Here is a 24,190-nt window from a genome sequence, read left to right as displayed (position 1 = left end):
CATAATTTCTGGTGCTTTTCTTTCAACTTTTGTGGCTTTTATCTTAGCTCCTTTACTACCTGAGCCTTTTAAAATTCTTCTGGCTCTATCGCTCCTGTGGGATTTTTGGGACTTCCCCAGTCTCTGCAGCTGTACAGAGTTTTGTTTGTTTCCCTCAGTTTCACCAGTCTCCATGGACTGTTCTGGACCCACTGCGTCCAATACTTGTGTTTCCTGCCAAGTCATTGCCCAGCAATAGGTCTGCCCCCTGCATTGGTAAGCTTGGAATGATCCTGATTGTCACTATCCCAGTGACCAACTTACTCTGTAGGTAAATGTTTGTTCTGTTTTCCGGTGGCATTTCTGTAAATTTGGCTGCCAGTAGGGTTTGAAAACAGCCGGTATCCCTGAGGATGGTTATCTCCTTGCCTGGTGCTTTGGACACAAAAGGAGTCATTTTTTCTTGTGTAAAAAGTTCTGATATGTGCCCTGCACTTGCATTATATTAGAACACAAGCTTATAACTTTCAAAGCCACAGACATAGGCTTGACTGCAGCATATCCTGTTGTTTTTTTGACTTACCAACAATTGACCTGGACATGCCCAGATTTGCCACACTGGAAACATGTCAAACAGACCCTATTGGTTTATCACCTGTGTTCCTTCTTTCAAAAGTTGAAGACGGGTCGGGTTTTCCTTCCCTATTCTCCTTTTCTCTTGAGCCCGTTTCTGCTTCATCTGCATTCCTGTTATCTCTCCTTAGCATTTATAAGAGTTATTAGTCACAATTTTATTCTGAGTTAAGGATTTGTGAATTAATTCATAATTGTTGGCGATTTTGACGACTTCCCTTACTTTTGTGACTCTTTTAGTCAAAAGAAAAAGGAAGCATTAGTGAGGGCTAGAAGGCTGGGAACAGATGAAGCCCTTGAGGAATATAAAGAAAGTAGGAAGGAACTTGTGGGCGGCACAGTGGCGCAGTTGTTAGCACCGCAGCCTCACAGCTCCAGCGACCCGGATTCAATTCTGGGTACTGCCTGTGTGGAGTTTGCAAGTTCTCCCTGTGTCTGTGTGGGTTTTCTCCGGGTGCTCCGGTTTCCTCCCACAGCCAAAAGACTTGCAGGTTGATAGGTGAATTGGCTATTATAAAATTGCCACTAGTATAGGTAGGTGGTAGAGGAATATAGGGACAGGTGAGGATGTGGTAGGAATATGGGATTAGTGTAGGATTAGTATAAATGGGTGGTTAATGGTTGGCACAGACTTGGTGGGCCGAAGGGCCTGTTTCAGTGCTGTATATCTAAATCTAAATTGAAAATCTAAACGTAAGCAAGGAGTCAGGAGGGCTAAAAGGGGTCATGAAAAGTCATTGGCAAACAGGATTAAGGAGAATCCCAAGGCTTTTTATACTGATATAAAGAGCAAGAGGGTAGCCGGGGAAAGAATTGGCCCACTCAAGGACAGAGGAGGGAATCTATCCTTGGAGCCAGAGGAAATGGGCGAGGTACTAAATGAGTGCTTTGCATCAGTATTCACCCAAGAGAAGGACTTGGTGGATGATGAGCCTAGGGAAGGGAGTGTGGATAGTCTGGGTCATGTCAATTGCAAAAAGGAGGAGGTGTTGGGCGTCTTGCAAAACATTAAGGTAGATAAGTCCCCAGGGCCTGATGGGATCTACCCCAGAATACTGAGGGAGGCAAGGGAAGAAATTGCTGGGGCCTTGACAGAAATCTTTGTATCCTCATTGGCTACAGGCGAGGTCCCAGAGGACTGGAGAATAGCCAATGTTGTTCCTTTGTTTAAGAAGGGTAGCAAGGATAATCCAGGAAATTATAGGTCGGTGAGCCTTACGTCAGTGGTAGGCAAATTATTGGAGAGGATTCTTTGGGACAGGATTTACTCCCATTTGGAAACAAATGGACTTATTAACGAGAGGCAGCATGGTTTTGTGAAGGGGAGGTCATGTCTCACTAACTTGATCAAGTTTTTTGAGGAAGTGACGAAGATGATTGATGAAGGAAAGGCAGTGGATGTTGTCTACATGGACTTCAGTAAAGCCTTTGACAAGGTCCCTCATGGCAGACTGGTATAAAAGGTGATGTCACATGGGATCAGAGGTGAGCTGGCAAGATGGATACAGAACTGGCTCGGTCATAGAAGATAGAGGGTAACAGTGGAAGGGTGCTTTTCTGAATGGAGGGCTGTGACTAGTGGTGTTCCGCAGGGATCAGTGCTGGGACCTTTGCTGTTTGTAGTATATATAAATGATTTGGAGGAAAATGTAGCTGGTCAGATTAGTAAGTTTGTGGATGACACAAAGGTTGGTGGAGTTGCGGATATTGATGAGGATTGTCAGAGGATACAGCAGGATATAGATTGGTTGGAGACTTGGGCGGAGAAATGGCAGATGGAGTTTAATCTGGACAAATGTGAGGGAATGCATTTTGGAAGGTCTAATGCAGGTGGGAAGTATACAGTCAATGGCAGAACCCTTAGGAGTATTGACAGGCAGAGAGATCTGGGCGTACAGGTCCACAGGTCACTGAAAGTGGCAATGCAGGTGGATAAGGTAGTCAAGAAGGCATACGGCATGCTTGCCTTCATCGTTCAGGGCATAGAGTATAAAAATTGGCAAGTCATGCTGCAGCTGTACAGAACCTTAGGCCACACTTGGAATATTGCGTACAATTCTGGTCGCCACACTACCAGAAGGATGTGGAGGCTTTGGAGAGTTTACAGAAGAGGTTTACCAGGATTTTGCCTGGTTTGGAGGGCATTAGCTATGAGGAGAGATTGGATAAACTCAGATTGTTTTCACTGGAACGATGGAGGTGGAGGGGCGACATGATAGAGGTTTACAAAGTTATGAGCGGCATGGACAGAGTGGACAGTCAGAAGCTTTTTCCCAGGGTGAAAGAGTCAGTTACTAGGGGACATAGGTTTAAGATACGAGGGGAAAAGTTGAGAGGGGATGTGCGAGGCAAGTTTTTTACACAGAGGGTGGTGAGTGCCTGGAACTTGCTGCCGGGGTAGGTGGTGGAAGCAGGTACAATAGCGACGTTTAAAAGGCATCTTGACAAATACATGAATAGGATGGGAATAGAGGGACATGGACCCCGGAAGTGCAGAAGGTTTTAGTTTAGACAGGCATCAAGATCGGCGCAGGCTTGGAGGGCCGAATGGCCTGTTCCTGTGTTGTACTGTTCTTTGTTCTTCTTTGTTCTTTGTTCTTCATTGTGGCTTCTTATACTACTTGGGTTGCTATTTTAAAATTCTTCCAGCAACATCACTTCTCTCAAATTTTCATATGAGGGTTCTCGCTTGAGAGATCGTATCCAGCAATTAAAAGCCATATGCTTAATTCTTTCAAATTCAGTGTAAATCTGTGTGGATCTTTTCCAGGTGTATCTGAATTTCTGTCTATATGCTTCTGGTACCAGCTCATATCGAGTTTTAGTTTGTTCATAGTCTGAGGAAAGCTCTTCTAATAACAGGGAAAAAGCTTCACAAGCCCTACCCACGAACTTGCCTTGTAAGAGGAGAATCCAAAATTCTTTCAGCTATTTTAGCCTGGTAGCTATTTTCTCAAATGAGATAAAATTTGACTCAACCTCCTCCTCATAAAATTTGGCATTTACCATACATTTCTCAGTAGATCAAAGTTTTGCTCTGATTTGGGGATAAGGTTTGAGTGTCTGGCAGCATTCTCATGTTGGGTTTTCAGCCTCTGTAGCTCTCCCCTCTGCAATTGTACTTACTCTCTTTTCAACTAAAACTCTCTTTCCTCTTTTTCCTTTTGTAACTCTCTCTCTCCCTTTTCCTTCTGCAACTCTCTTCCCTTTTCAACTGTATCTGTATTTCCCTTTTCATCTGTGACTGTATTCTAGCTAGAATTATTTTTTCAGACTCTGATTCTATGCTCTCATCTTCTGGTTCGGGGTAAGTTTAAAATAGTTAGCTCGGCTTTTCACCAGTTCAGCGTTCTTTGCTTTTTGTTTGAAAGTGATTCCCACCTCTGTAGTTAAGCTTTTTAAATCGCTAATACTTAATTTGTTTAACTTATCGTGGAATATCTCTCCCTGCTCTACAAACTTCTTAGCATTAAATGTGGTCGTCTCTTTTGTTTCTAGCATCATAGAGAGAAAACAGAAGAATACAAGTAAACCTGTTTGTTTATTTTTCAACAATCTTAGAGGTCACTCTTCCTCCCGTTTTCCAAATCTTTCATTTATGTGGCGGTTCAGATCCTGGCTTTGAGCCCCCAGTTCATTACAGCTACATGGTGAGATGTGGTTGCTCCCCACCTGACCGCAGCAAGTTTTAAGGGTTTAACCCCTTGGTGTTTTATTTGTCAAATAAACAGACGCGATAGATTTTCTTGTAGGTTTAAAGCAGAAATTCAATTGTTGATTGATCAATGCACCTTATCCCGAAATTGTTGCAACTGCATCCACTCATGCATTTGCTCATGCACGCACACACAAATATACACACACACACACATACACAAGAAGGGACAGATCGAGAGGAAAAAAGGGGTAAGCGATTATAAGTGCAGGGTATGTTTCGGGAGGAGGCACAGTAAACCTGTTGAATTCTCTTGGAAGTCGAGTTCTCATTGGTTGCAGGCCTTAGGTGTTTGTAGATCTCTGTCTTTGTTGAAAGTTCAGTTGAAGACGGTGGATCACCTCTAGTTATTGCTGCATAAAATATAGATGTAGAATTTCACAGCAGGATACACCCCTTCTGGTTTGCTGGAAACAAGCTTCCAGATGCTGCTTTTTTCTCTCTCTAGGCTGCTTTTTAAGGTGAAACTGTGTTACTTCTTGCCTCTGGGTTGGAGATGCTTTGGTCTCTCTCGCATAATGGCCCAGAATGTGGTTAATTCACACCTTCTTTGATTCAGAAGTCATTTAATTCTGGAATGTTTTAGTATGGGTGTAGGATGGGTGTAATTGACACCTCTTAGCTTTGAAAACTTTCCATGTCATACGAACATACGAACATACATATGAATTAGGAGCAGAAGTAGGCCATTCGGCCCGTCTAGCCTGCTCCGCCATTCAGTAAGATCATGGCTGATCTGTTTGTGTTTCGAATTTCACTCTCCCATCTACCCCCGATAATCTTTGATTCCCTTGCTTAACAAGAATCTATCTACCTCCGCCTTAAAAATATTCAATGACCCCGCCTCCACCACCTTCTGAGACAGAGAGTTCCAAAGTTGCACAACCCTCAGAGAGAAAAAAAAACTCTCCTGGCTCTGTCCTAAAAGGGTGACCCCTAATTTTAAAACAGTGCCCCCTAGTTCTGGACTCACCCACAAGAGGAAACATCCTTTCCACATCCACCTTGTCAAGACCTTTCAGGATCTTATAAACTTCAATCACGTCTCCCCTTACTCTTCTAAACTCCCTATCAGACACTTTGAATATACAAAGGCCAAGCCCTTTTTTGTTTGGTAGTTATTTTGGAGAATTGTTCACTTTTAAAAGAAAGGCCCATTCTTTAAAAGACAAAGTCAGTTTTTATAACTCCTCAGATTTTGTCCATAATTTGTGTCATCGCGCTTCTTATTTGTGTGGCAAACCCTAACCATCTCACCATTGTCTTTCTTGGATATTCTATAGAAGTGCTGTTTCTTGTCCAAGCAATATTCTTATTATATATGAGCATATGAATTAGGAGCAGGAGTAGGCCATTCAGCCCCTTGTGCCTGCTGTGTCATTCAACACGATCATGGCTGATCATTCTTGACTCTTTGTATGTTGAACACTCCCAGTGTTCCTCTCAGCTAACTCATTGCTGCATGTGTGTGTGTGTGAATAAGAAATATTTTGGGGTGAAATTTCCTTTACACCTGTTTTCCAGTTTGAAATGAGCCATATGCTGGGACACGTGCCAGAGATTTGTGCCCAAATTTCACCTGAAATTGGGGCTCAAACGACATTCCCAGAGGCAGCTCGCCAGTTTGATGATCTAGAAGTTAGGCTGGCGACTTCCCCAGCAGCAGTCCTTAGTACATCCTTGGAGAGGATGGTGAAGATGAAGCAATCATGGGCTATCAGTGGCGCTCGGAAATGATGTGGAGCCAGGAGGAGCTAAGATAAGTTTTAAAACATCTATTTACCTTGAGGCTGCATTAGGATGGAAAACACTGAGTGTAGCAGGCCTGATACCCAGCATCAACCAGTTTCACTGAAAGGTACCTCTACGGCCAGGTGGGCAGTGGTGTGGCTTGTTCCTGCTGTTCACCTCCCAACTGACCACAGCAAGGGGTTTTGTTACTCGGGTTTTAACGTCTTGTTTTTTATTTATCAAATAAACAGACAGTGACAGGTTTTCTTGTGAGTTTAAAACAAAAGGTTATTTATTGAACAATATTCATTCTGAAATGGTCGCAACCACAACCACAACCACACACAGATTCACTCACACACGCACATACACACACACACCCACACACACACACACACAAACACACGCACACAGACACACATACACAAGAATAGATAGAGAGGAAAAGGGTAAATGGTTTGGTGAGGTAGATGTTCGGGCTTCACGCTAAACCTATTGAGTCTTCTCGGAGGACATTTTCTTTTTAAAGTTGCAGGCCTGGGTGTTTGTCGTTTTCTGGTGGTTAAGATTTCAGACTGGAGGCGGTGGTCACTTTCAGATCTCTGCTGTGCCAAGCTGAAGTGTAGAATTCACAACAGGGCTCCTTTCTTTTTTTTGCCTCACCTTTGCACAGCCACAGGCTGGACTTCCTTTCTGTGATCTTGTGATCTCTCTTTCCCTCTAGAGAGCTATCTTTTAAGGTAAAAATCTCTCACATTAGCCTCTGTGAGGAGATGTATGGCCCCTTCCCTATTGTGGCCCAGGAGGTGGCTACTTCACACCTTCTTTGTTTCAGAATAACCCATTGAATTCAGCAATGTCTCTTGATGGTTTCAGGATGGGTGTAATTGACACCTCCTAACCCGGGGACACCTCCTAAGCTGGGGACACCTCCTAGCCTGGGCACATCTCCTAGCCTGGAATATATCCTTTCATCCTTAACAGACAGTGCGACAGTTTGAATACACAGGCCAAGTCAGCTGACCTCCGGTGGCCATTTTGCAGCACATTGTCCATTTTTTAAAGGAAAAGTCCGTTTTTTATAAATGTTCAGTTTGGTTCTGTATTTTCAACGCTGCAGTTCTCATGAGTGTGACAGTACTTAAACCATTGTTAGGCCCCTCACGAATATATTCAAAAGTTGATATCAATAAAAATGACCATGAAGCTGTCAGATTGTTGTAAAAACTCACTGGTCCACTGATGTCCTTGAAGGAAGGAAATCTATCGTCCTTATCCAGTCTGGACTATATGTGACTCTAGTTTCACACCAACATGAAGTGACCCAGCATGCCACTCAGATATATCAAAGGATGGGCAATAAATGCTGGTTTTACCAGTGACGCCTTCATCCAGAAAATGAACAACGGTTTAAAAAAAATTAATATCAAAAATTTCATTTAAATAAGGGGAATTTTCCTACTGAAGAACTAGACGGGTGATGAAATTTTTTTATGCATGAGTTGTTCTGACATCAACAGTTTAGCTAACGGCCTCTTTTAACCTTGCAGAGCTGAACATGTACTCTGTAACAGGCAGGACTCCCTAACCTGTGCTATTTAAAGGGAACATCAACCACTTTCAATTCAATTGCTAATTTACTGAGGTGAAGTAAGAATGACTGCCCTCGACAAAAGGCAGTATTTGATCAAATGTGGCATCAAGGAGCCCTAGTAAAATTGAAGTTAATGGCAATTCGGGGCAAAGTCTCCACTGGTTGGAGTCATAGCTTGCACAAAGGTGGCTGTTGGATGCCCATCATCTCAGCTCCAGGACATCACTGCAGGAGTTCCTCAGGGTAGTATCCTAGGCCCAACCATCTTCAGCTGCTTCATCAATGACCTTCGTTCCATCATAAGATCAGAAGTGGCGATGTCCGATGATGACTGCACAATGTTCAGCACCATTCGTGACTCCTCAGATACTGAAGAAGTCCATGCCCGCACATAACAAGACGTGGACAACATTCAGGCCTGAGCTGACAAGCAACATTCATGCCACACGGCGAATTTTATGCGGTTTGCCATGGTGGATTTGGTGGCATTTGGGGAGGTATAATTAGGTGGGAGGTACTTTTCGGATTCCCGACGGCAGGATATTTTAGAGGAATTAAGTTGCCGGTGGGTTTGCAGCACTCTGGGGTCCCCCCAGCGTGGTGGCGAATTGCAGCTTTGCATTCATTTGCATTCCATGAATACTCATTACCCTACGCATAGTTACGATTTAGTCCGACCTGCCAGGTTAATTGAATGGTGAGCGATATTCCGATGGTGTGCAACAGTCGGATTTGTGCAATTTAGTCTCAGATCTGTGCTCTTTTCTCTTCACTCAGCCATGAAACTAATGTTAACGTTAGAATCGATGATTGCCTCCAGACTCGACATCAGCAAGGGTGATTCATCCCAGGTGATGGTGGCGATGGCATGGAGCAGCAGAGGAGGACAGGGTGGGGATTCAGGTGCAAGGAGGAGCAGGGGAGGGTAGTCAGGGAGGGAAGGGTGGGGATTCAGGTGCAAGGAGGAGCAGGGGAGGGTAGTCAGGGAGGGAAGGGTGGGGATTCGGGTGCAAGGAGGAGCAGGGGAGGGTAGTTGGGGAGGGAAGGGTGGGGATTCGGGTGCAAGGAGCAGCAGAGGAGGGTAGTCGGGGAGGGAAGGGTGGGGATTCGGGTGCAAGGAGGAGCAGGGGAGGGTAGCCGGGGAGGGAAGGGTGGGGATTCGGGTGCAAGGAGGAGCAGGGGAGGGTAGTTGGGGAGGGAAGGGTGGGGATTCAGGTGCAAGGAGGAGCAGAGGAGGGTAGCCGGGGAGGGAAGGGTGGGGATTCGGGTGCAAGGAGGAGCAGGTGAGGGTAGTTGGGGAGGGAAGGGTGGGGATTCAGGTGCAAGGAGGAGCAGGGGAGGGTAGTCGGGGAGGGAAGGGTGGGGATTCGGGTGGAAGGAGGAGCAGGGGAGGGTAGTCGAGAAGGGAAGGGTGGGGATTCGGGTGCAAGGAGGAGCAGGGGAGGGTAGCCGGGGAGGGAAGGGTGGGGATTCGGGTGCAAGGAGGAGCAGGGGAGGGTAGTCAGGGAGGGAAGGGTGGGGATTCGGGTGCAAGGAGGAGCAGGGGAGAGTAGTCCGGGAGGGAAGGGTGGGGATTGGTGTGCAAGGAGGAGCAGGGGAGAGTAGTCAGGGAGGGAAGGGTGGGGATTCAGGTGCAAGGAGGAGCAGGGGAGGGTAGTCAGGGAGAGAAGGGTGGGGATTCAGGTGCAAGGAGGAGCAGGGGAGGGTAGTCGGGGAGGGAAGGGTGGGGTCTTGGGTGCAAGGAGGAGCAGGGGAGGGTAGTCGGGGAGGGAAGGGTGGGGATTTGGGTGCAAGGAGGAGCAGGGGAGGGTAGTTGGGGAGGGAAGGGTGGGTTCTTGGGTGCAAGGAGGAGCAGGGGAGGGTAGTCGGGGAGGGAAGGGTGGGGATTCAGGTGCAAGGAGGAGCAGGGGAGGTAGTCAGGGAGGGAAGGGTGGGGATTCAGGTGCAAGGAGGAGCAGGGGAGGGTAGTTGGGGAGGGAAGGGTGGGGATTCGGGTGCAAGGAGCAGCAGAGGAGGGTAGTCGGGGAGGGAAGGGTGGGGATTCGGGTGCAAGGAGGAGCAGGGGAGGGTAGCCGGGGAGGGAAGGGTGGGGATTCGGGTGCAAGGAGGAGCAGGGGAGGGTAGTCGGGGAGGGAAGGGTGGGGTCTTGGGTGCAAGGAGGAGCAGGGGAGGGTAGTCGGGGAGGGAAGGGTGGGGTCTTGGGTGCAAGGAGGAGCAGGGGAGGGTAGTCGGGGAGGGAAGGGTGGGGATTTGGGTGCAAGGAGGAGCAGGGGAGGGTAGTTGGGGAGGGAAGGGTGGGTTCTTGGGTGCAAGGAGGAGCAGGGGAGGGTAGTCGGGGAGGGAAGGGTGGGGATTCAGGTGCAAGGAGGAGCAGGGGAGGTTAGTCGGGGAGGGAAGGGTGGTGGGGATTCGGGTGCAAGGAGGAGCAGGGGAGGGTAGTCGGGGAGGGAAGGGTGGGGTCTCGGGTGCAAGGAGGAGCAGGGGAGGGTAGTCGGGGAGGGAAGGGTGGGGATTCGGGTGCAAGGAGGAACAGGGGAGGGTAGTCGGGGAGGGAAGGGTGGGGTCTCGGGTGCAAGGAGGAGATGGGAGGAGTAGTCAGGGAGGGAAGGGTGGGGATTCGGGTGCAAGGAGGAGCAGGGGAGAGTAGTTGTGGAGGGAAGGTGGTGGGGATTCAGGAGCAAGGAGGAGCAGGGGCATGTAGTCAGGGAGGGATGGGTGGGGATTCGGGTGCAAGGAGGAGCAGGGGACTGTAGTCGTGGAGGGAAGGGTGGGGATTCGGGTGCAACGAGGAGCAAGGGAGAGTAGTCCGGGAGTCAAGGGTGGGGATTCGGGTGCAAGGAGGATCAGGGGAGAGTAGTCGGGGAGGGAAGGGTGGGGATTTGGGTGCAAGGAGGAGCAGGGGTGTTAGTCAGGGAGGGAAGGGTGGGGTCTCGGGTGCCAGTAGGAGCAGGGGAGAGTAGTCGGGGAGGGAAGGGTGGGGTTGATCGGGTGCATGAAGGAACAGGGTAGGGTAGTTGGGGAGGACAGGGTGGGGTCTCGTGTGTACGGAGTTGCTGAGGAGGGAGGAGGGCAGCATCCAGGGTGTGTAGTGTCTGTTTTTGACAATGAGGCTGACTGTGTGAGGTTGCAGAAGGTGATGGGTTGATATGTTCCTGTCAGAAAACTGATGGTCATGTAAGGCCTAAAACGTGAGAGGATCTCTGTCGTCACCCACATGAGTGTACTGGCTGACAGAAAGTACAGTCGCAGTCACAGGGGCGGGGGATGGGGGGGTCCGGAAGGCCGAGACTTAGGGTTGGATATTCAAATACATCATTAGGAGGGAATTTGGAATCTGTAACTACATCAAGCTGGATTCTTGGAGGCTGAAGGGTGAGAGTCGGCAGTTGGATGGTGACGGGAGTAGGGACGGGGGGGAGGGATGATATAAACTGATGAGCTGGTCCATGGCAGTGAGGGGGGCGTCTATGGTAATGGGGAAGGGTCGAAGGTTAAGTGGATCAAGGGTAATGGGTGCAGGCTTGAAGCTGGCAGGAGGAAGTTGGAATGTGGGCAAATTTGCCTGGCATCGCTGACGCAATATTTTCTGGAAGAAGAATGCAAACCACGTGTCCATCAAGGAATGCAAGTCGATTGGGAGGAGACAAATGATGGATGTCCTGCTACCTACAAATATAAGGCACATAACAGCGATCTGCTCATGTCTTTCATGGGTCGACTGAACGGTTTTACAACACTCTTCTCATCTCAACAATTGAAAAGCTGCAAAAACATGAGTCTCATACACATTCCCTCCTCTGATGATGTGGAGGGGGTGGGCGGTCAGTCCCCGGCAATGGCACAGGCATCACTGCACATGCGCTGACTCCATTTTTAAAGGGCTTTGAGCCGTACATTGTTATTTACATTTTTAAAGGAGTAATGATTCTGAAAAATGAGATGAAGTGATCTTGACCCTGTCCCACCCCCACAATAAGCATAGAAATCCTTACCTGCCTGCTCCGCCACAAAACACTCACCTTATGCTCCCGACCTTCCTCCCGCCCCCCCAAAGTTCATCAGTTTTAAACTTTACCCCTTCCCACAACCCCCTAGACCAATGAAATTAGTTTGACCCCACTCCCCCACCACCAGCTCTGAAAAACTTACCTGCTCCCCCCTCCCCAGCAGTCTTCTGCCTTGGATACCCGGATGGGTATCCGAAGGCACGGGAGCGCCGGCCACCGGCACTAATATTGCCCCGGAATGGACGGTGGGAACGGGCAGTTAATAAATTCTTTTATAATAATAAATTAACATATTTAAATTTTGGTCCTGTCGCCAAGTGGTTGGGGGTGGTGGTGGGTGCCGCCATGAGGTCTTGCCGCTGGCAATATTGGACCAGGTCTTCCCGACGTTGAGGCCCGTGGCGGCCTCTGCCAGAGGCATTTTCAGGCTCCTCCCTCTGCCATGAACCCCATGCCACTTTCTCTCAAGGTCATTGCACTCAATGTCTTTGCTACCAGGGATCAATGGGTGACATATGTGGTATCACGCAATATGCGACTCACAAGTGCATCAAAGGGGTGACCAATGCCCTTTTACAACATGCCAATGATTTCATTTACTTACCTGTAGATGAGGACAGCGAGGCAGCAAGGTCTGCAGCCTTCGGCACCATTGTTGTGTTGCCGAGAGTGCAAGGGGTGATCGACTGTACTCTCATGGCCATTAGAGCTCCCTGGGACCAGCCTGCTGTATTTGTTAATTGTAAAGGCTTCCATTCTTTGAAAGTGCAGCTGGTTTGTGACTACAGGGAAGAATCATGCATGTTTGCGCACATTTACCAGGAGCTGTCATGACTCTTACATTGTGAGGAACTTCCAGCTGCCAGCAGTCTTTCAGGAACCAGCTGAAGTGGGCGGTTGGATTCTGGGTGACCAGGGTTACCCCTTTGCATGTGGTTGATGACACCAGTGTGTCATCCCAAAGCTCTGCTGAAGAGAGGTACAATGCTGCTCATGCATCCACCAGAGCCATCAGTGAACACACCATTGGCAGCTGAAAATGCGATTCCGTTACCTTGAACTGTCTGGGGGGGCTCTTCGGTAAGCACCATAGAGGATGTCACGAATAATCATTGTCTGCTGTGCCTTGCACAACCTTGCAATTAGACGCAGCAACATTCCACAGGCAGAGGAATAGGAGGAACATCAGTCCTCCTCAGATGAGATTGACTTTGAAGAGGGTGAAGAGGAGGACAACAATGGCAACGATGCTGTCATCGAAATGAGGGCCTTGGAGACACATGCAAGGGACATCAGGGAAAACCTCCTTTATGCACCTTTCATCCAACAGTAAGCAACATCATCAAGGAACGTTGGGAGGAGAAACATAACAATTCCCCACAGAAATTCCCTTGTGCATGAGGTCTTATTCATCTCTGCAATCCTAATGAAGCGTGGCTGCACTTTCATATGATTGACATTTGAACTCAACCATGGGCTACGATGAATGTGACTACACACCACTGCGAGCAGTGTTGAATTATGACCGTAGAAAACAAAAGACATGATAGTATTGGAAAACATTATTAATCATCAATAGGAAAACAGCTATCATTGAAGAGTGAAGCCTAAAATTCCAACGAGATCTGGATACTGGACATTTCCTGAGATACTTTGTAAGTATCATTGTGTTCCTGCCATAGGCCTCCAAAAAACTTCTTTGTTTTCATCTGTAACCAAGCAACACATTACTGAGTGGATCAAATTTTGAAAGAAATAAAAATGTTTTAATACATCTTTGCATTTGTTAACATTTCTCCACCAGCCATACCACCTCCATGCTCAGAACTGTTTTAATTTTCTTTTCCTGCCACTGTGTCTAGATGCTACCCTGATAGTGGCAGCTGAGGTGGAGGCAGTCTACTCAGTGCACTGCCCTGTTGCTGTGGTGACCGTGGCGGGCATCCTCTGGAGGAACGGGGCCTTGATGGCTCCATCCTACTGGGAGTCTACAGAAATGGTGCTTGAGAATCCCCCATGTGCTCACCTGCTGAAGGTAAGGGGGTTAATGTCGGGGGGCGGAAGGATGAGACACTACTTTCACTGAGGGTGTCCTGAGAGGAAGGCCCCGGGGGAAGCCGGCACATGCTGTGGGTGCACGATGGTACCTGCCCGTCTCCCTGAGGGGAAGGAGCACCTAGAGGGAGGTCTAGGTTCCTCGTCCTCCTCTCGCTTAGATTCTGCTGCAGGAACCCATGGCAATGACAATGGGGTGCAGGTCAGATCGCATCTAGCTCGAGTGATAAACCAGACTCGCCACAGAGCTCACAAGACTCTCGACTGAGAAAGCCATATGCTCAAATTCCTGGTATATGGCGACATTATGGATTGCCCATGGCATGCACACAGCCACACATGGCATCTCTGACATATTTTCCACATGGCTTTGCTACACATCCAGCAGACTTCTCATAGCAACAAACAGAGGATCATCATGAGTGTGGGACTGAGCAGGGGCTTGGTCCTCAGCAGTCCTCCGATTGTCAGGGGACCCGGCTGGCACATGCTCCCTCAGCTGCTGGGACGTGTCTGTGTCGTGCACACCAGCTTGTGACCCAGATTCTAATCTTAAACCCCCCACGAACTGTGTGGATGTATCTGCGCTGGTGGAGGTGGAAGAAGAGGCAGGTGACGGTGCACCCTCTGGCGCATTGGTTTCTTCTTCCTCCCCAGAGGAGGATTCTTAGACCACCTGGCGTTCTGCTACTCGAGTGTGGGCACCTGCAGTGGAGACACAAACAGAGGCACTTTCAGCATGTGCTTCACATGAGTTCATACAATTTCCTTCAGTTTCCACATATGACTGCAAGAAGAGAGATGACACTTCATCCTTACTCCTCGAGGATCTCCGCTCGTCCTACCTCTCCTCTCTCACGATCTCTGAAACCTCCTCCTCAGCCGTGGTCAGCAGCCTGATGTCAGGGACACCTTCTCCTGTCTTAGCACGCTCACGCTGGTTGTGGCTTCATTTCTGCTGCAACAGACAGTGCAGGTTTAATGACATGGCAAATGATGCATCACAATCATTGCAATACATGCATCAACATCACTCATTCTGCATTGGCTTTCACACAACACATCCAAGCGCATGAACAGAGGGAGAGGCGGGAGAGAGTCGGGATCACTTTATTTAATTTTTTTAAAGTCACTGTTGCTTTAAATATTTAAATTGCAATATAGGGCTCAAAGCACTTTAAAAATGGTATCAGCGCCTATCTAAAGGCTGTTGACACTATTGCTGGGGATGGACAGCCCACCCCTCCATGGCATAATCTCTGTAATCTCTGGATTACTCCCAGTGCCACGTGCTAGCGAGTATAGAAATAGGAGAATAGCACAGATGAATGCGTGGCTTAAGAGTTTGTGTAGGAGGGAGGGTTTTAGATTCCTGGACCACTGGGACCGTTTCTGGGGAAGGTGGGACCTGTACAAGCGGGACGGTTTACATCTGAACCAGAGGGTGACTAACAACCTTGCTGGCGGGTTTGCTAGTGCTGTTGGGAGGAGTTTAAACTAATTTGGCAGGGGGAGGGGATGCAGACTCCTAGCAGAATAGGGACACAGCTAAACACAAGAAAGCGAACAAGTCAGAGGGAATACAGCGGAAGTAAGTTTCAAGGGAGTAAGACCAGGATGGAAGGCCTCTACTTTAATGCCAGGAGTATTGCAGGTAAAACGGATGAGTTAATGGCAATGATTGACACGTGGAATTGTGATATAGTAGCCATCACGGAGACATGGTTGAGGGAGGGGCAGGATTGGCAGCTCAATATCCTGGGACATAGAATCTTCAGGCGAGACAGAGGAGGGGGTAAAAGAGGAGGGGGCATTGCAATATTAGTTAAGGAGTCAGTTACTGCAGTAAGGAGAGATGATATCTTGGAGGGGGCATCAAATGAAGCTTTATGGGCAGAGTTTAGGAATAAAAAAGGGACAGCCACATTGCTAGGTGTTTATTATAGACCTCCAGATAGTCAGGGGGAAATTGAGGAGAAAATATATGCGCAATTTGCAGAGGTGTGTAAAAATAATAGGGTAATTATATTAGGTGATTTCAACTTTCTCAACATTAATTGGGATAGTCATCGTGTTAAGGGCTTAGATGGAGTGGACTTCTTAAAATATATTCAGGAGAACTTTTTAGCTCAATATCTGGAGGATCCAACAAGGGAGGGTGCAGTGCTGGACCTAATTCTGGGGAATGAAGCCGGACAGGTGGTTGATGTGTTGGTGGGGGATCATTTTGGTGATAGCGACCACAACATGGTACAATTTAAGCTTGTTATGGAGAAAGAAATAGACAAGTTGCAAAAAAAGGTTTTGGATTGGGGGAGAGCGAATTTTAGTAAAATAAGGCAGGATCTGGCCAAGGTAGACTGGAAAGAGTTACTTGTCGGGAAATCTACAGAAGAGCAGTGGGGGGCATTCAAAAAGGAAATGGGGAGGATACAGGCCCAACATATGCCCTCTAGGGTAATAGGTAGGAGCCTATATCATTACTCACAACTGCACTGATCCTTTCTTTTAATAACAAAGCTCCCCCACCTCCTTTTCCTTTCTGCCTCTTCTTCTGGAACGTCGAATATCCTTGAACATTGAGATTCCAGTCCTGGTCATTCTGCAACCACGTCTCTGTGATAGCTATCAAATCATATTCATTTATTTCTATCTGTGCCATCAGCTCATCTATCTTGTTACAAATGCTATGTGCATTCAGATAAAGAGCCTTAAGCTTTGACTTATTACCATTTTTACCTACTCTGGTTCTGATTTCTGCTGTACTTTTATGCTTGTATTCCCTGTCTCTACCTGTCACACTCTGATTGATGTACGCCCCTTCACTACCCTGCACCTCTGCTCTCTCGTTACTTTTCGGACTTTTTACACTTCCCTTCAATTGAACCCTCCCCGCCACTATTTAGTTGAAAGCCTTATCTACAACCCTAGTTATACGATTCGAGGCAATATTCTGGCAATAGCACTGAAGACTCGTGCTCCAGAACTAGCTGCACCCTTACCCAAGTTGTTCCAGTTCAGCAACAACACTGACATCCACCGGCAATGGGGAATTTTTCTTTTATTCATTCATGGGATGTGGGCGACGCTGGCCAGGCCAGCATTTATTGCCCATCCCTAATTGCCCTTGAGAAGGTGGTGGTGAGCTGCCTTCTTGAACCGCTGCAGTCCATTTGGGGTAGGTATACCCACAGTGCTGTTAGGAAGGGAGTTCCAGGATTTTGACCCAGCGACAGTGAAGGAGCGGCGGTGATACAGTTCCAAGTCCCATGCATTTGCTGCCCTTGTCCTTCTAGTTGGTAGAGGTCGCGGGTTTGGAAGGTGCTGTCTAAGGAGCCTTGGTGCATTGCTGCAGTGCATCTTGTAGATGGTACACACTGCTGCCACTGTGCGTCGGTGGTGGAGGGAGTGAATGTTTGTCGATGGGGTGCCAATCAAGCGGGCTGCTTTGTCCTGGATGGTGTCGAGCTTCTTGAGTGTTGTTGGAGCTGCACCCATCCAGGCAAGTGGACAGTATTCCAACACACTCCTGACTTGTGCCTTGTAGATGGTGGGCAGGCTTTGGGGAGTCAGGAGGTGAGTTACTCGCCTCAGGATTCCTAGCCTCTGACCTGCTCTAGTAGCCACGGTATTTATATGGCTACTTCAGTTCAGATTCTGGTCAATGGTAGCCCCTAGGATGTTGATAGTGGGGGAGTCAGCGATGGTAATGCTGTTGAATGTCAAGGGGAGATGGTTAGATTCTCTCTTGTTGGAGATGGTCATTGCCTGGCACTTGTGTGGCTCAAATGCTACTTGCCACTTATCAGCCGAAGCCTGGATATTGTCCAGGTCTTGCTGCATTTCTACACGGACTGCTTCAGTATCTGAGGAGTCACGAATGATGCTGAACATTGTGCAATCATCAGCGAACATCCCCACTTCTGACCTTATGATGGAGGGAAGGTCATGATGAAGCAGCTGAAGATGGTTGGGCCTAAGACACTACCCTGAGGAACTCCTGCAGTGATGTCCTGGAGCTCAGATGATTGACCTCCAACAACTACAACCTTTGCGCTAGGTATGACTCCAGCCAGCAGAGGGTTTTCCCCCTGATTCCCAATGACCTCAGTTTTGCTAGGGTTCCTTGATGCCATACTCAGTCAAATGCTGCCTTGATGTCAAGGACAGTCACTCTCACCTCACCTCTTGAGTTCAGCTCTTTTGTCCATGTTTGAACCAAGGCTGTAATGAGGTCAGGAGCTGAGTGGCCCTCGCGGAACCCAAACTGAGCGTCACTGAGCAGGTTATTGCTAAGCAAGTGCCGCATGATGGCACTGTTGATGACACCTTCCATCACTTTACTGATGATAGAGAGTAGACTGATGGGGCGGTAACTGGCCGGGTTCAGGGCCTATAGCTTTTGCAGCATCCAGTGCCTTCAGTCGTTTCTTGATATCACACAGAGTGAATCGAATTGGCTGAAGTCTGACATCTGTGATGCTGTTGACTTCAGGAGGAGGCCGAGATGGATCATCAACTCGGCACTTCTGGCTGAAGATTGTTGCAAATGCTTCAGCCTTATCTTTCGCACTGATGTGCTGGGCTCCCCCATCATTGAGGATGGGGATATTTGTGGAGCCACCTCCTCCAGTTAGTTGTTCAATTGTCCACCACCATTCACGGCTGGATGTGGCAGGACTGCAGAGCTTAGATCTGATCCGTTGGTTACGGGATCGCTTAGCTCTGTCTATTGCATGCTGCTTAGGCAGTCTGGCACGCAGATAGTCCTGTGTTGTAGCTTCACCAGGTTGACACCTCATTTTGAGGTATGCCTGGTGCTGATTATGGCATGCCCTCCTGCACTCGTCATTGAACCAGGATTGGTCTCCTGGCTTGATGGTAATGGTAGAGTGGGGGATATGCCGGGCCATGAGGTTACAGATTGTGGTTGAGTACAATTCTGCTGCTGCTGATGGCCCACAGCGCCTCATGGATGCCCTGTTTTGCATTGCTAGATCTGTTTGAAATCTATCCCATTTAGCACAGTGGTAGTGCCACACAGCATGATGGACGGTATCCTCAATGTGAAGGCGGGACTTCGTCTCCACTACGACTGTGCGGTGGTCACTCCTACCAATACAGTCATGGACAGAAGCATCTGCAGCAGGCAGATTGGTGAGGACGAGGTCAAGTATGTTATTCCCTCGCGTTGGTTCCCCCACCACCTGCCGCAGACCCAGTCTAGCAGCTATGTCCTTTAGGACTCGGCCAGCTCGGTCAGTAGTGGTGCTACCGAGCCACTCTTGGTGATGGGCAATGAAGTCCCCCACCCAGAGTACAATTTGTTCCCTTGCCACCCTCGGTGCTTCCTCCAAGTGGTGTTCAACATGGTGCAGTACTGAGTCATCAGCTGTGGGAGGGCGGTAGGTAGTAATCAGTAGGAGGTTACCTTGCCTATGTTTGACCTGATGCCATGAGACTTCATGGGGTCCGGAGTCGATGTCATGAGTCATGGGGTCCTGGACAATTGCCCAGGTATGTCCTGTACATAAAAAGCAGGACAAAGCCAACCCGGCCAATCACCGCCCTATCAGTCTACTCGTGCTCATCAGTAAAGGGATGGCAGGGGTCCTCGACAGTGCCATCAAGCGGCACTTGCTTAGCAGTAACCTGCTCACTGATGCTCAGTTTGGGTTCCGCCATGACCACTCAGCCCCTGACCTCATTACTGCCTTGGTTCAAACATGGACAAGAGAGCAACTCACAAGATGAGGTGAGAGTGACTATCCTTGACATCAAGACAGCATTTGACAGAGTATGGCATCAAGGAGACCTTGCAAAACTGGACTCAATGGGAATCAGGGGGAAAACTCTCCACTGGTTGGAGTCATACCTAGCACAAAGGAAGATGGTTGTAGTTGTTGGAAGTCAATCATCTGAGCTCAAGGACATCACTGCAGGAGTTATCAGGGTAGTGTCCTAGGCCCAACCATCTTCAGCTGCTTCATCATTGACCTTCCTTCAATCATAAGGTCAGAAGTGGGGATGTTCGCTGATGATTGCACAATGTTCAGCACCATTCGTGACTCCTCAGATACTGAAGCAGTCTGTGTAGAAATGCAGCAAGACCTGGACAATATCCAGGCTTGGGCTGATAAGTAATATTCATGCCGTACAAGTGCCAGGCAATGACCATCTCCAACAAAAGAGAATCTAACCATCTCCCCTTGACATTTAAAGGCATTACCATCGCTGAATCCCCCACTATTAACATCCTGAGGGCTACCATTGACCAGAAACTGAACTGGACTAACCATATGAATACCATTTCTACTAGGACTCCTGTGGCGTGTAACTTACCTTCTGACTCCCGATAGCCTGTCCACCATCTACAATGCACAAGTCAGGGGTGTGATGGAATACTCTCCACTTGCCTGGATTGGTGCAGCTCTAACAACACTCAAGAAGCTCGACACCATCCAGGACAAAGCAGTCTGCTTGATTGGCACCCCATTCACAAACATTCACTCCCTCCACCACCGACAAAGAGTAGCAGCAGTGTGTACCATCGACAAGATGCACTGCAGCAATGCACCAAGGCTCCTTCGGCAGCACCTTCCAAACCTGCCACCTCTACCACCTAGAAGGACATGGGCAGCAGATGCATGGGAACACCACCATCTGCAAGTTCCCCTCCAAACCACCTACCATCCTGACTTGGAATTAGATCGCCATTCCTTCTCTGTCGCTCGGTCAAAATCCTGGAACTCCCTCCCTAACAGCACTGTGCGTGTACCTGCAGCCCAAGGACTGCAGCGGTTCGAGAAGGCAGCTCATCACCACCTTCTCAAGGGCAGTTAGGGATGGGCAATAAATGCTGTCCTAGCCAGCGACACCCATGTCCCATGAATGAATAAATAAAAAGGGCCTATTTACCTCAGCAGAGTGGTCAGTGTCTCGGGGGCAGAGATTTAAAATGACTGTAAAAGGATTAGAGGGGAGATGAGGAAAACATTTTTCACCTAGAGGATGGTGGAGGTCTGGAAGTCACTGCCTGAAAGGGTTGTAGAGGCAGAAACCCTCAACTCAGTTAAAAGGTGTTTAGATATGCACTTCAAGTGCTGTAACCTGCAGGGCTATGGACCAAATGCTGGAAGGCGGGATTAGACTGGATGGCTTGTTTTTCGGCCGGCACAGACACGATGGGCCAAGTGGCCTCTTTCTGTGCCGTAAACTTTCTATGATTCTATGATTCCGGTCCCACTGTCAGGAACGCAGCGGCACTCATAAAATTACCCCCACTGAATGTCTTTATTACACCTGTTCCCTGCTTATAATGCCATCTAATATGTGGAAGAATTCTTGTCAGTGAGTTCTCTTGGGATGTTATGAGTAGCAGGAGGTTAATGCTCAGGTTTAACCATCTTCCTGCAGTATCACTGTTACTATGAGGGCTCCGTCAGAAGATTCCCTGAATCCCAAGTCTCTGCAAGCACCTGCTCAGGACTCAGGTACAAAAACTGTCAATTTATTCAAGTTTTTAATCTGTTAGTTCAGTTGGCTAAGGATTACTCACTGTGTAACTGTACTGGGATGTGTATATTCAGCAGGGTAAGGATTACTCACTGTGTAACTGTACTGGGATGTGTTTATTCAGCAGGGTAAGGGTTACTCACTGTGTAACTGTACTGGGATGTGATTATTCAGCAGGGTAAGGATTACTCACTGTGTAACTGTACTGGGATGTGTTTATTCAGCAGGGTAAGGGTTACTCACTGTGTAACTGTACTGGGATGTGTTTATTCAGCAGGGTAAGGGTTACTCACTGTGTAACTGTACTGGGATGTGTTTATTCAGTAGGATAAGGGTTACTCACTGTGTAACTGTACTGGGATGTGTTTATTCAGCAGGGTAAGGGTTACTCACTGTGTAACTGTACTGGGATGCGTTTATTCAGCAGGGTAAGGGTTACTCACTGTGTAACTGTACTGGGATGTGTTGATTCAGCAGGGTAAGGGTTACTCACTGTGTAACTGTACTGGGATGTGTATATTCAGCAGGGTAAGGATTACTCACTGTGTAACTGTAGTGGGATGTGTTTATTCAGCAGGGTAAGGGTTACTCACTGTGTAACTGTACTGGGATGTGTATATTCAGCAGGGTAAGGATTACTCACTGTGTAACTGTACTGGGATGTGTTTATTCAGCAGGGTAAGGGTTACTCACTGTGTAACTGTACTGGGATGTGATTATTCAGCAGGGTAAGGGTTACTCACTGTGTAATTGTACTGGGATGTGTTTATTCAGCAGGGTAAGGGTTACTCACTGTGTAACTGTACTGGGATGTGTTTATTCAGCAGGGTAAGGGTTACTCACTGTGTAACTGTACTGGGATGTGTTTATTCAGCAGGGTAAGGGTTACTCACTGTGTAACTGTACTGGGATGTGTTTATTCAGCAGGGTAAGGATTACTCACTGTGTAACTGTACTGGGATGTGTTTATTCAGCAGGGTAAGGGTTACTTACTGTGTAACTGTATTGGGTTGTGTTTATTCAGCAGGGTAAGGGTTACTCACTGTGTAACTGTACTGGGATGTGTTTATTTAACAGGGTAAGGGTTACTCACTGTGTAACTGTATTGGGATGTGTTTATTCAGCAGGTTAAGGGTTACTCAATATATAACTACAGACTTGCTTCTTATTCAGAAGGGTAAGTGTGTTTTGTTTCTATCTCTCTCCTCCAGTGCTCTGATTGTTTTCAGTAATCAAACTTACATCATTGAACATCTTAAGGGGGAAAAACTTGGACGACATTTGTTATACAGACCTGAAGATCTCAAGGCAGAACCAAGTAGGTGTGGAGTCACAAATAGCTCACCTGAGTTAACCCTGACTGAGCACCTTCAGCGTTCACAGAGGGTGAGTAATGAGTACCGCAGCTAACTAACTAACTAAAAGCAACAAATGACCTACTTAGAAGTTGCATCTTGCAAATACCCACTCAGCCCCTCCAGCCTATGTTGGGATTTACCCTCCACTCAAGCAAAAGGTCCTAATCACATCTCTCCGCCCTGTTCCTATTCCCTTTTCCTTCATTCACTCCCTCTAAACTGAACTCGAATGTTGACGTAGCTTCTGCCTCAACCACTGACTCTGGAAGTGAATCCCACAGCCTTTCAATTGTCTGTGTGAAGCAGGTTCTCCTGCTCTGTTCCAAATCTCTTCCATTTAATGTCTGGTAGCTCGTTACAAACCCTCAAGTACTGGAAACCACCTGCTTCTATCCACCTGTCCCATCCTTTCACCATTTTAACACTGCTTCTATATCATTCACTGCAAAAAAGCATTGAGACACAAAGAGATAGAACAGTTGGAAATATTTAAAACAGTGATCAGTAGAGTTCAGGAGAAATGTATTCCCCTACAAACAGAACAAGCTAGCCAATGATCAAATGCCATGGATGAATCAAGAAGTAAGAGTCGAATTGAAATTAAAGAAAAAGACGCTAATGCGACAGTAAAGCAGAGGATGACAAAAAGGAATATGAAGAGGTGAGAAATGAAGTCAAAAAAGCAATTAGAGAAACAAAGAAGAACCACACAATTGAGTTATCAAGGTTTATGAAAAGAAATCGTTTTTCTATTTGTTCATTGTAATGCCATTGAACATCAAGGTTAGATGGTCTCTTGTTGGAGATGGTTTTTCCCTGGCATGACAATTACTTGACACTTATCAGCCCAAGCCTGAATGTTGTCCAGGTCTTGCTGCATGAGGTGACAGACTGCTTCATTTTTTGAGGAGTTGCGAATGATGCTGAACTTTGTGCATTCATAAGTGGACATCCCCACTTCTGATCTTATGATGGAGGGAAGGTCATTGATGAAGCAGCTGAAGATGGTTGGGCCTAGAGCACTACCTTGAGGAACTCCTGCAGTGATGTCATGGAGCCGAGGTGATTGACTCCCAACATCCAAACTATCTTCCTTTGTGCTAGGTATGACTCTAACCAGTGGAGAGTTTTCCTCGTGAATCCCATTAACTTTGATTTTGCTTGGGCTCCTTGATGCTACACTTGATTATATACTGCCTTGATGTCATGGTCAAACACAGTCATCATCTCATGAATTCAACTCTTTTGTCCATGCTTGGACCAAGGCTGAAATGCAATCCTGAGACGAATGGCCCTGATGGAATCCAAACTGAGCGTCAGTGAGCAGGTTACAGCTGCGTACGTGCCGCTTGACAGTACTGTCAACGACACCTTCCATCACTTCGTTGATGATCAAGAGTAGACTGATGTGGCAGTAATTGGCCGGATTGGATTTATCCTGCTTTCTGTGGACAGGATATATCTGGGCAACTTTCCACATTGTTGAGTAGTTGCTAGTGTTGTTTCTGTACTGGAATAGCTCGGCTAAAGGCGCAGCTAGTTCTGGAGCACAAGTCTTCAGTGCTAAAGTTGGGATGTTGTCAGGGCCATAGCCTTTGCTGTA

General features: G+C 47.6%; 1 protein-coding gene across 1 annotated transcript in view; it reads left to right on the top strand.

The window, feature by feature from the left end:
* The window catches only part of LOC137377649 (disintegrin and metalloproteinase domain-containing protein 12-like), a 330,681-nt gene that overhangs the window by 79,367 nt on the left and 227,124 nt on the right, over positions 1–24,190 (top strand). Inside the window, exons 5-6 of the mRNA XM_068047535.1 lie at positions 21,131–21,207; positions 22,441–22,615. Coding sequence (XP_067903636.1) covers positions 21,131–21,207; positions 22,441–22,615 — 252 coding nt within the window. The remainder of the gene's footprint in view (positions 1–21,130; positions 21,208–22,440; positions 22,616–24,190) is intronic.

The sequence above is a fragment of the Heterodontus francisci genome, chromosome 1 (genome assembly GCF_036365525.1).
Source record: "Heterodontus francisci isolate sHetFra1 chromosome 1, sHetFra1.hap1, whole genome shotgun sequence".
Classification (NCBI taxonomy): Eukaryota; Metazoa; Chordata; class Chondrichthyes; order Heterodontiformes; family Heterodontidae; genus Heterodontus; species Heterodontus francisci.
Note: the sequence above shows the minus strand (reverse complement) of the source record. Positions and strands in the feature narration are given on the sequence as shown.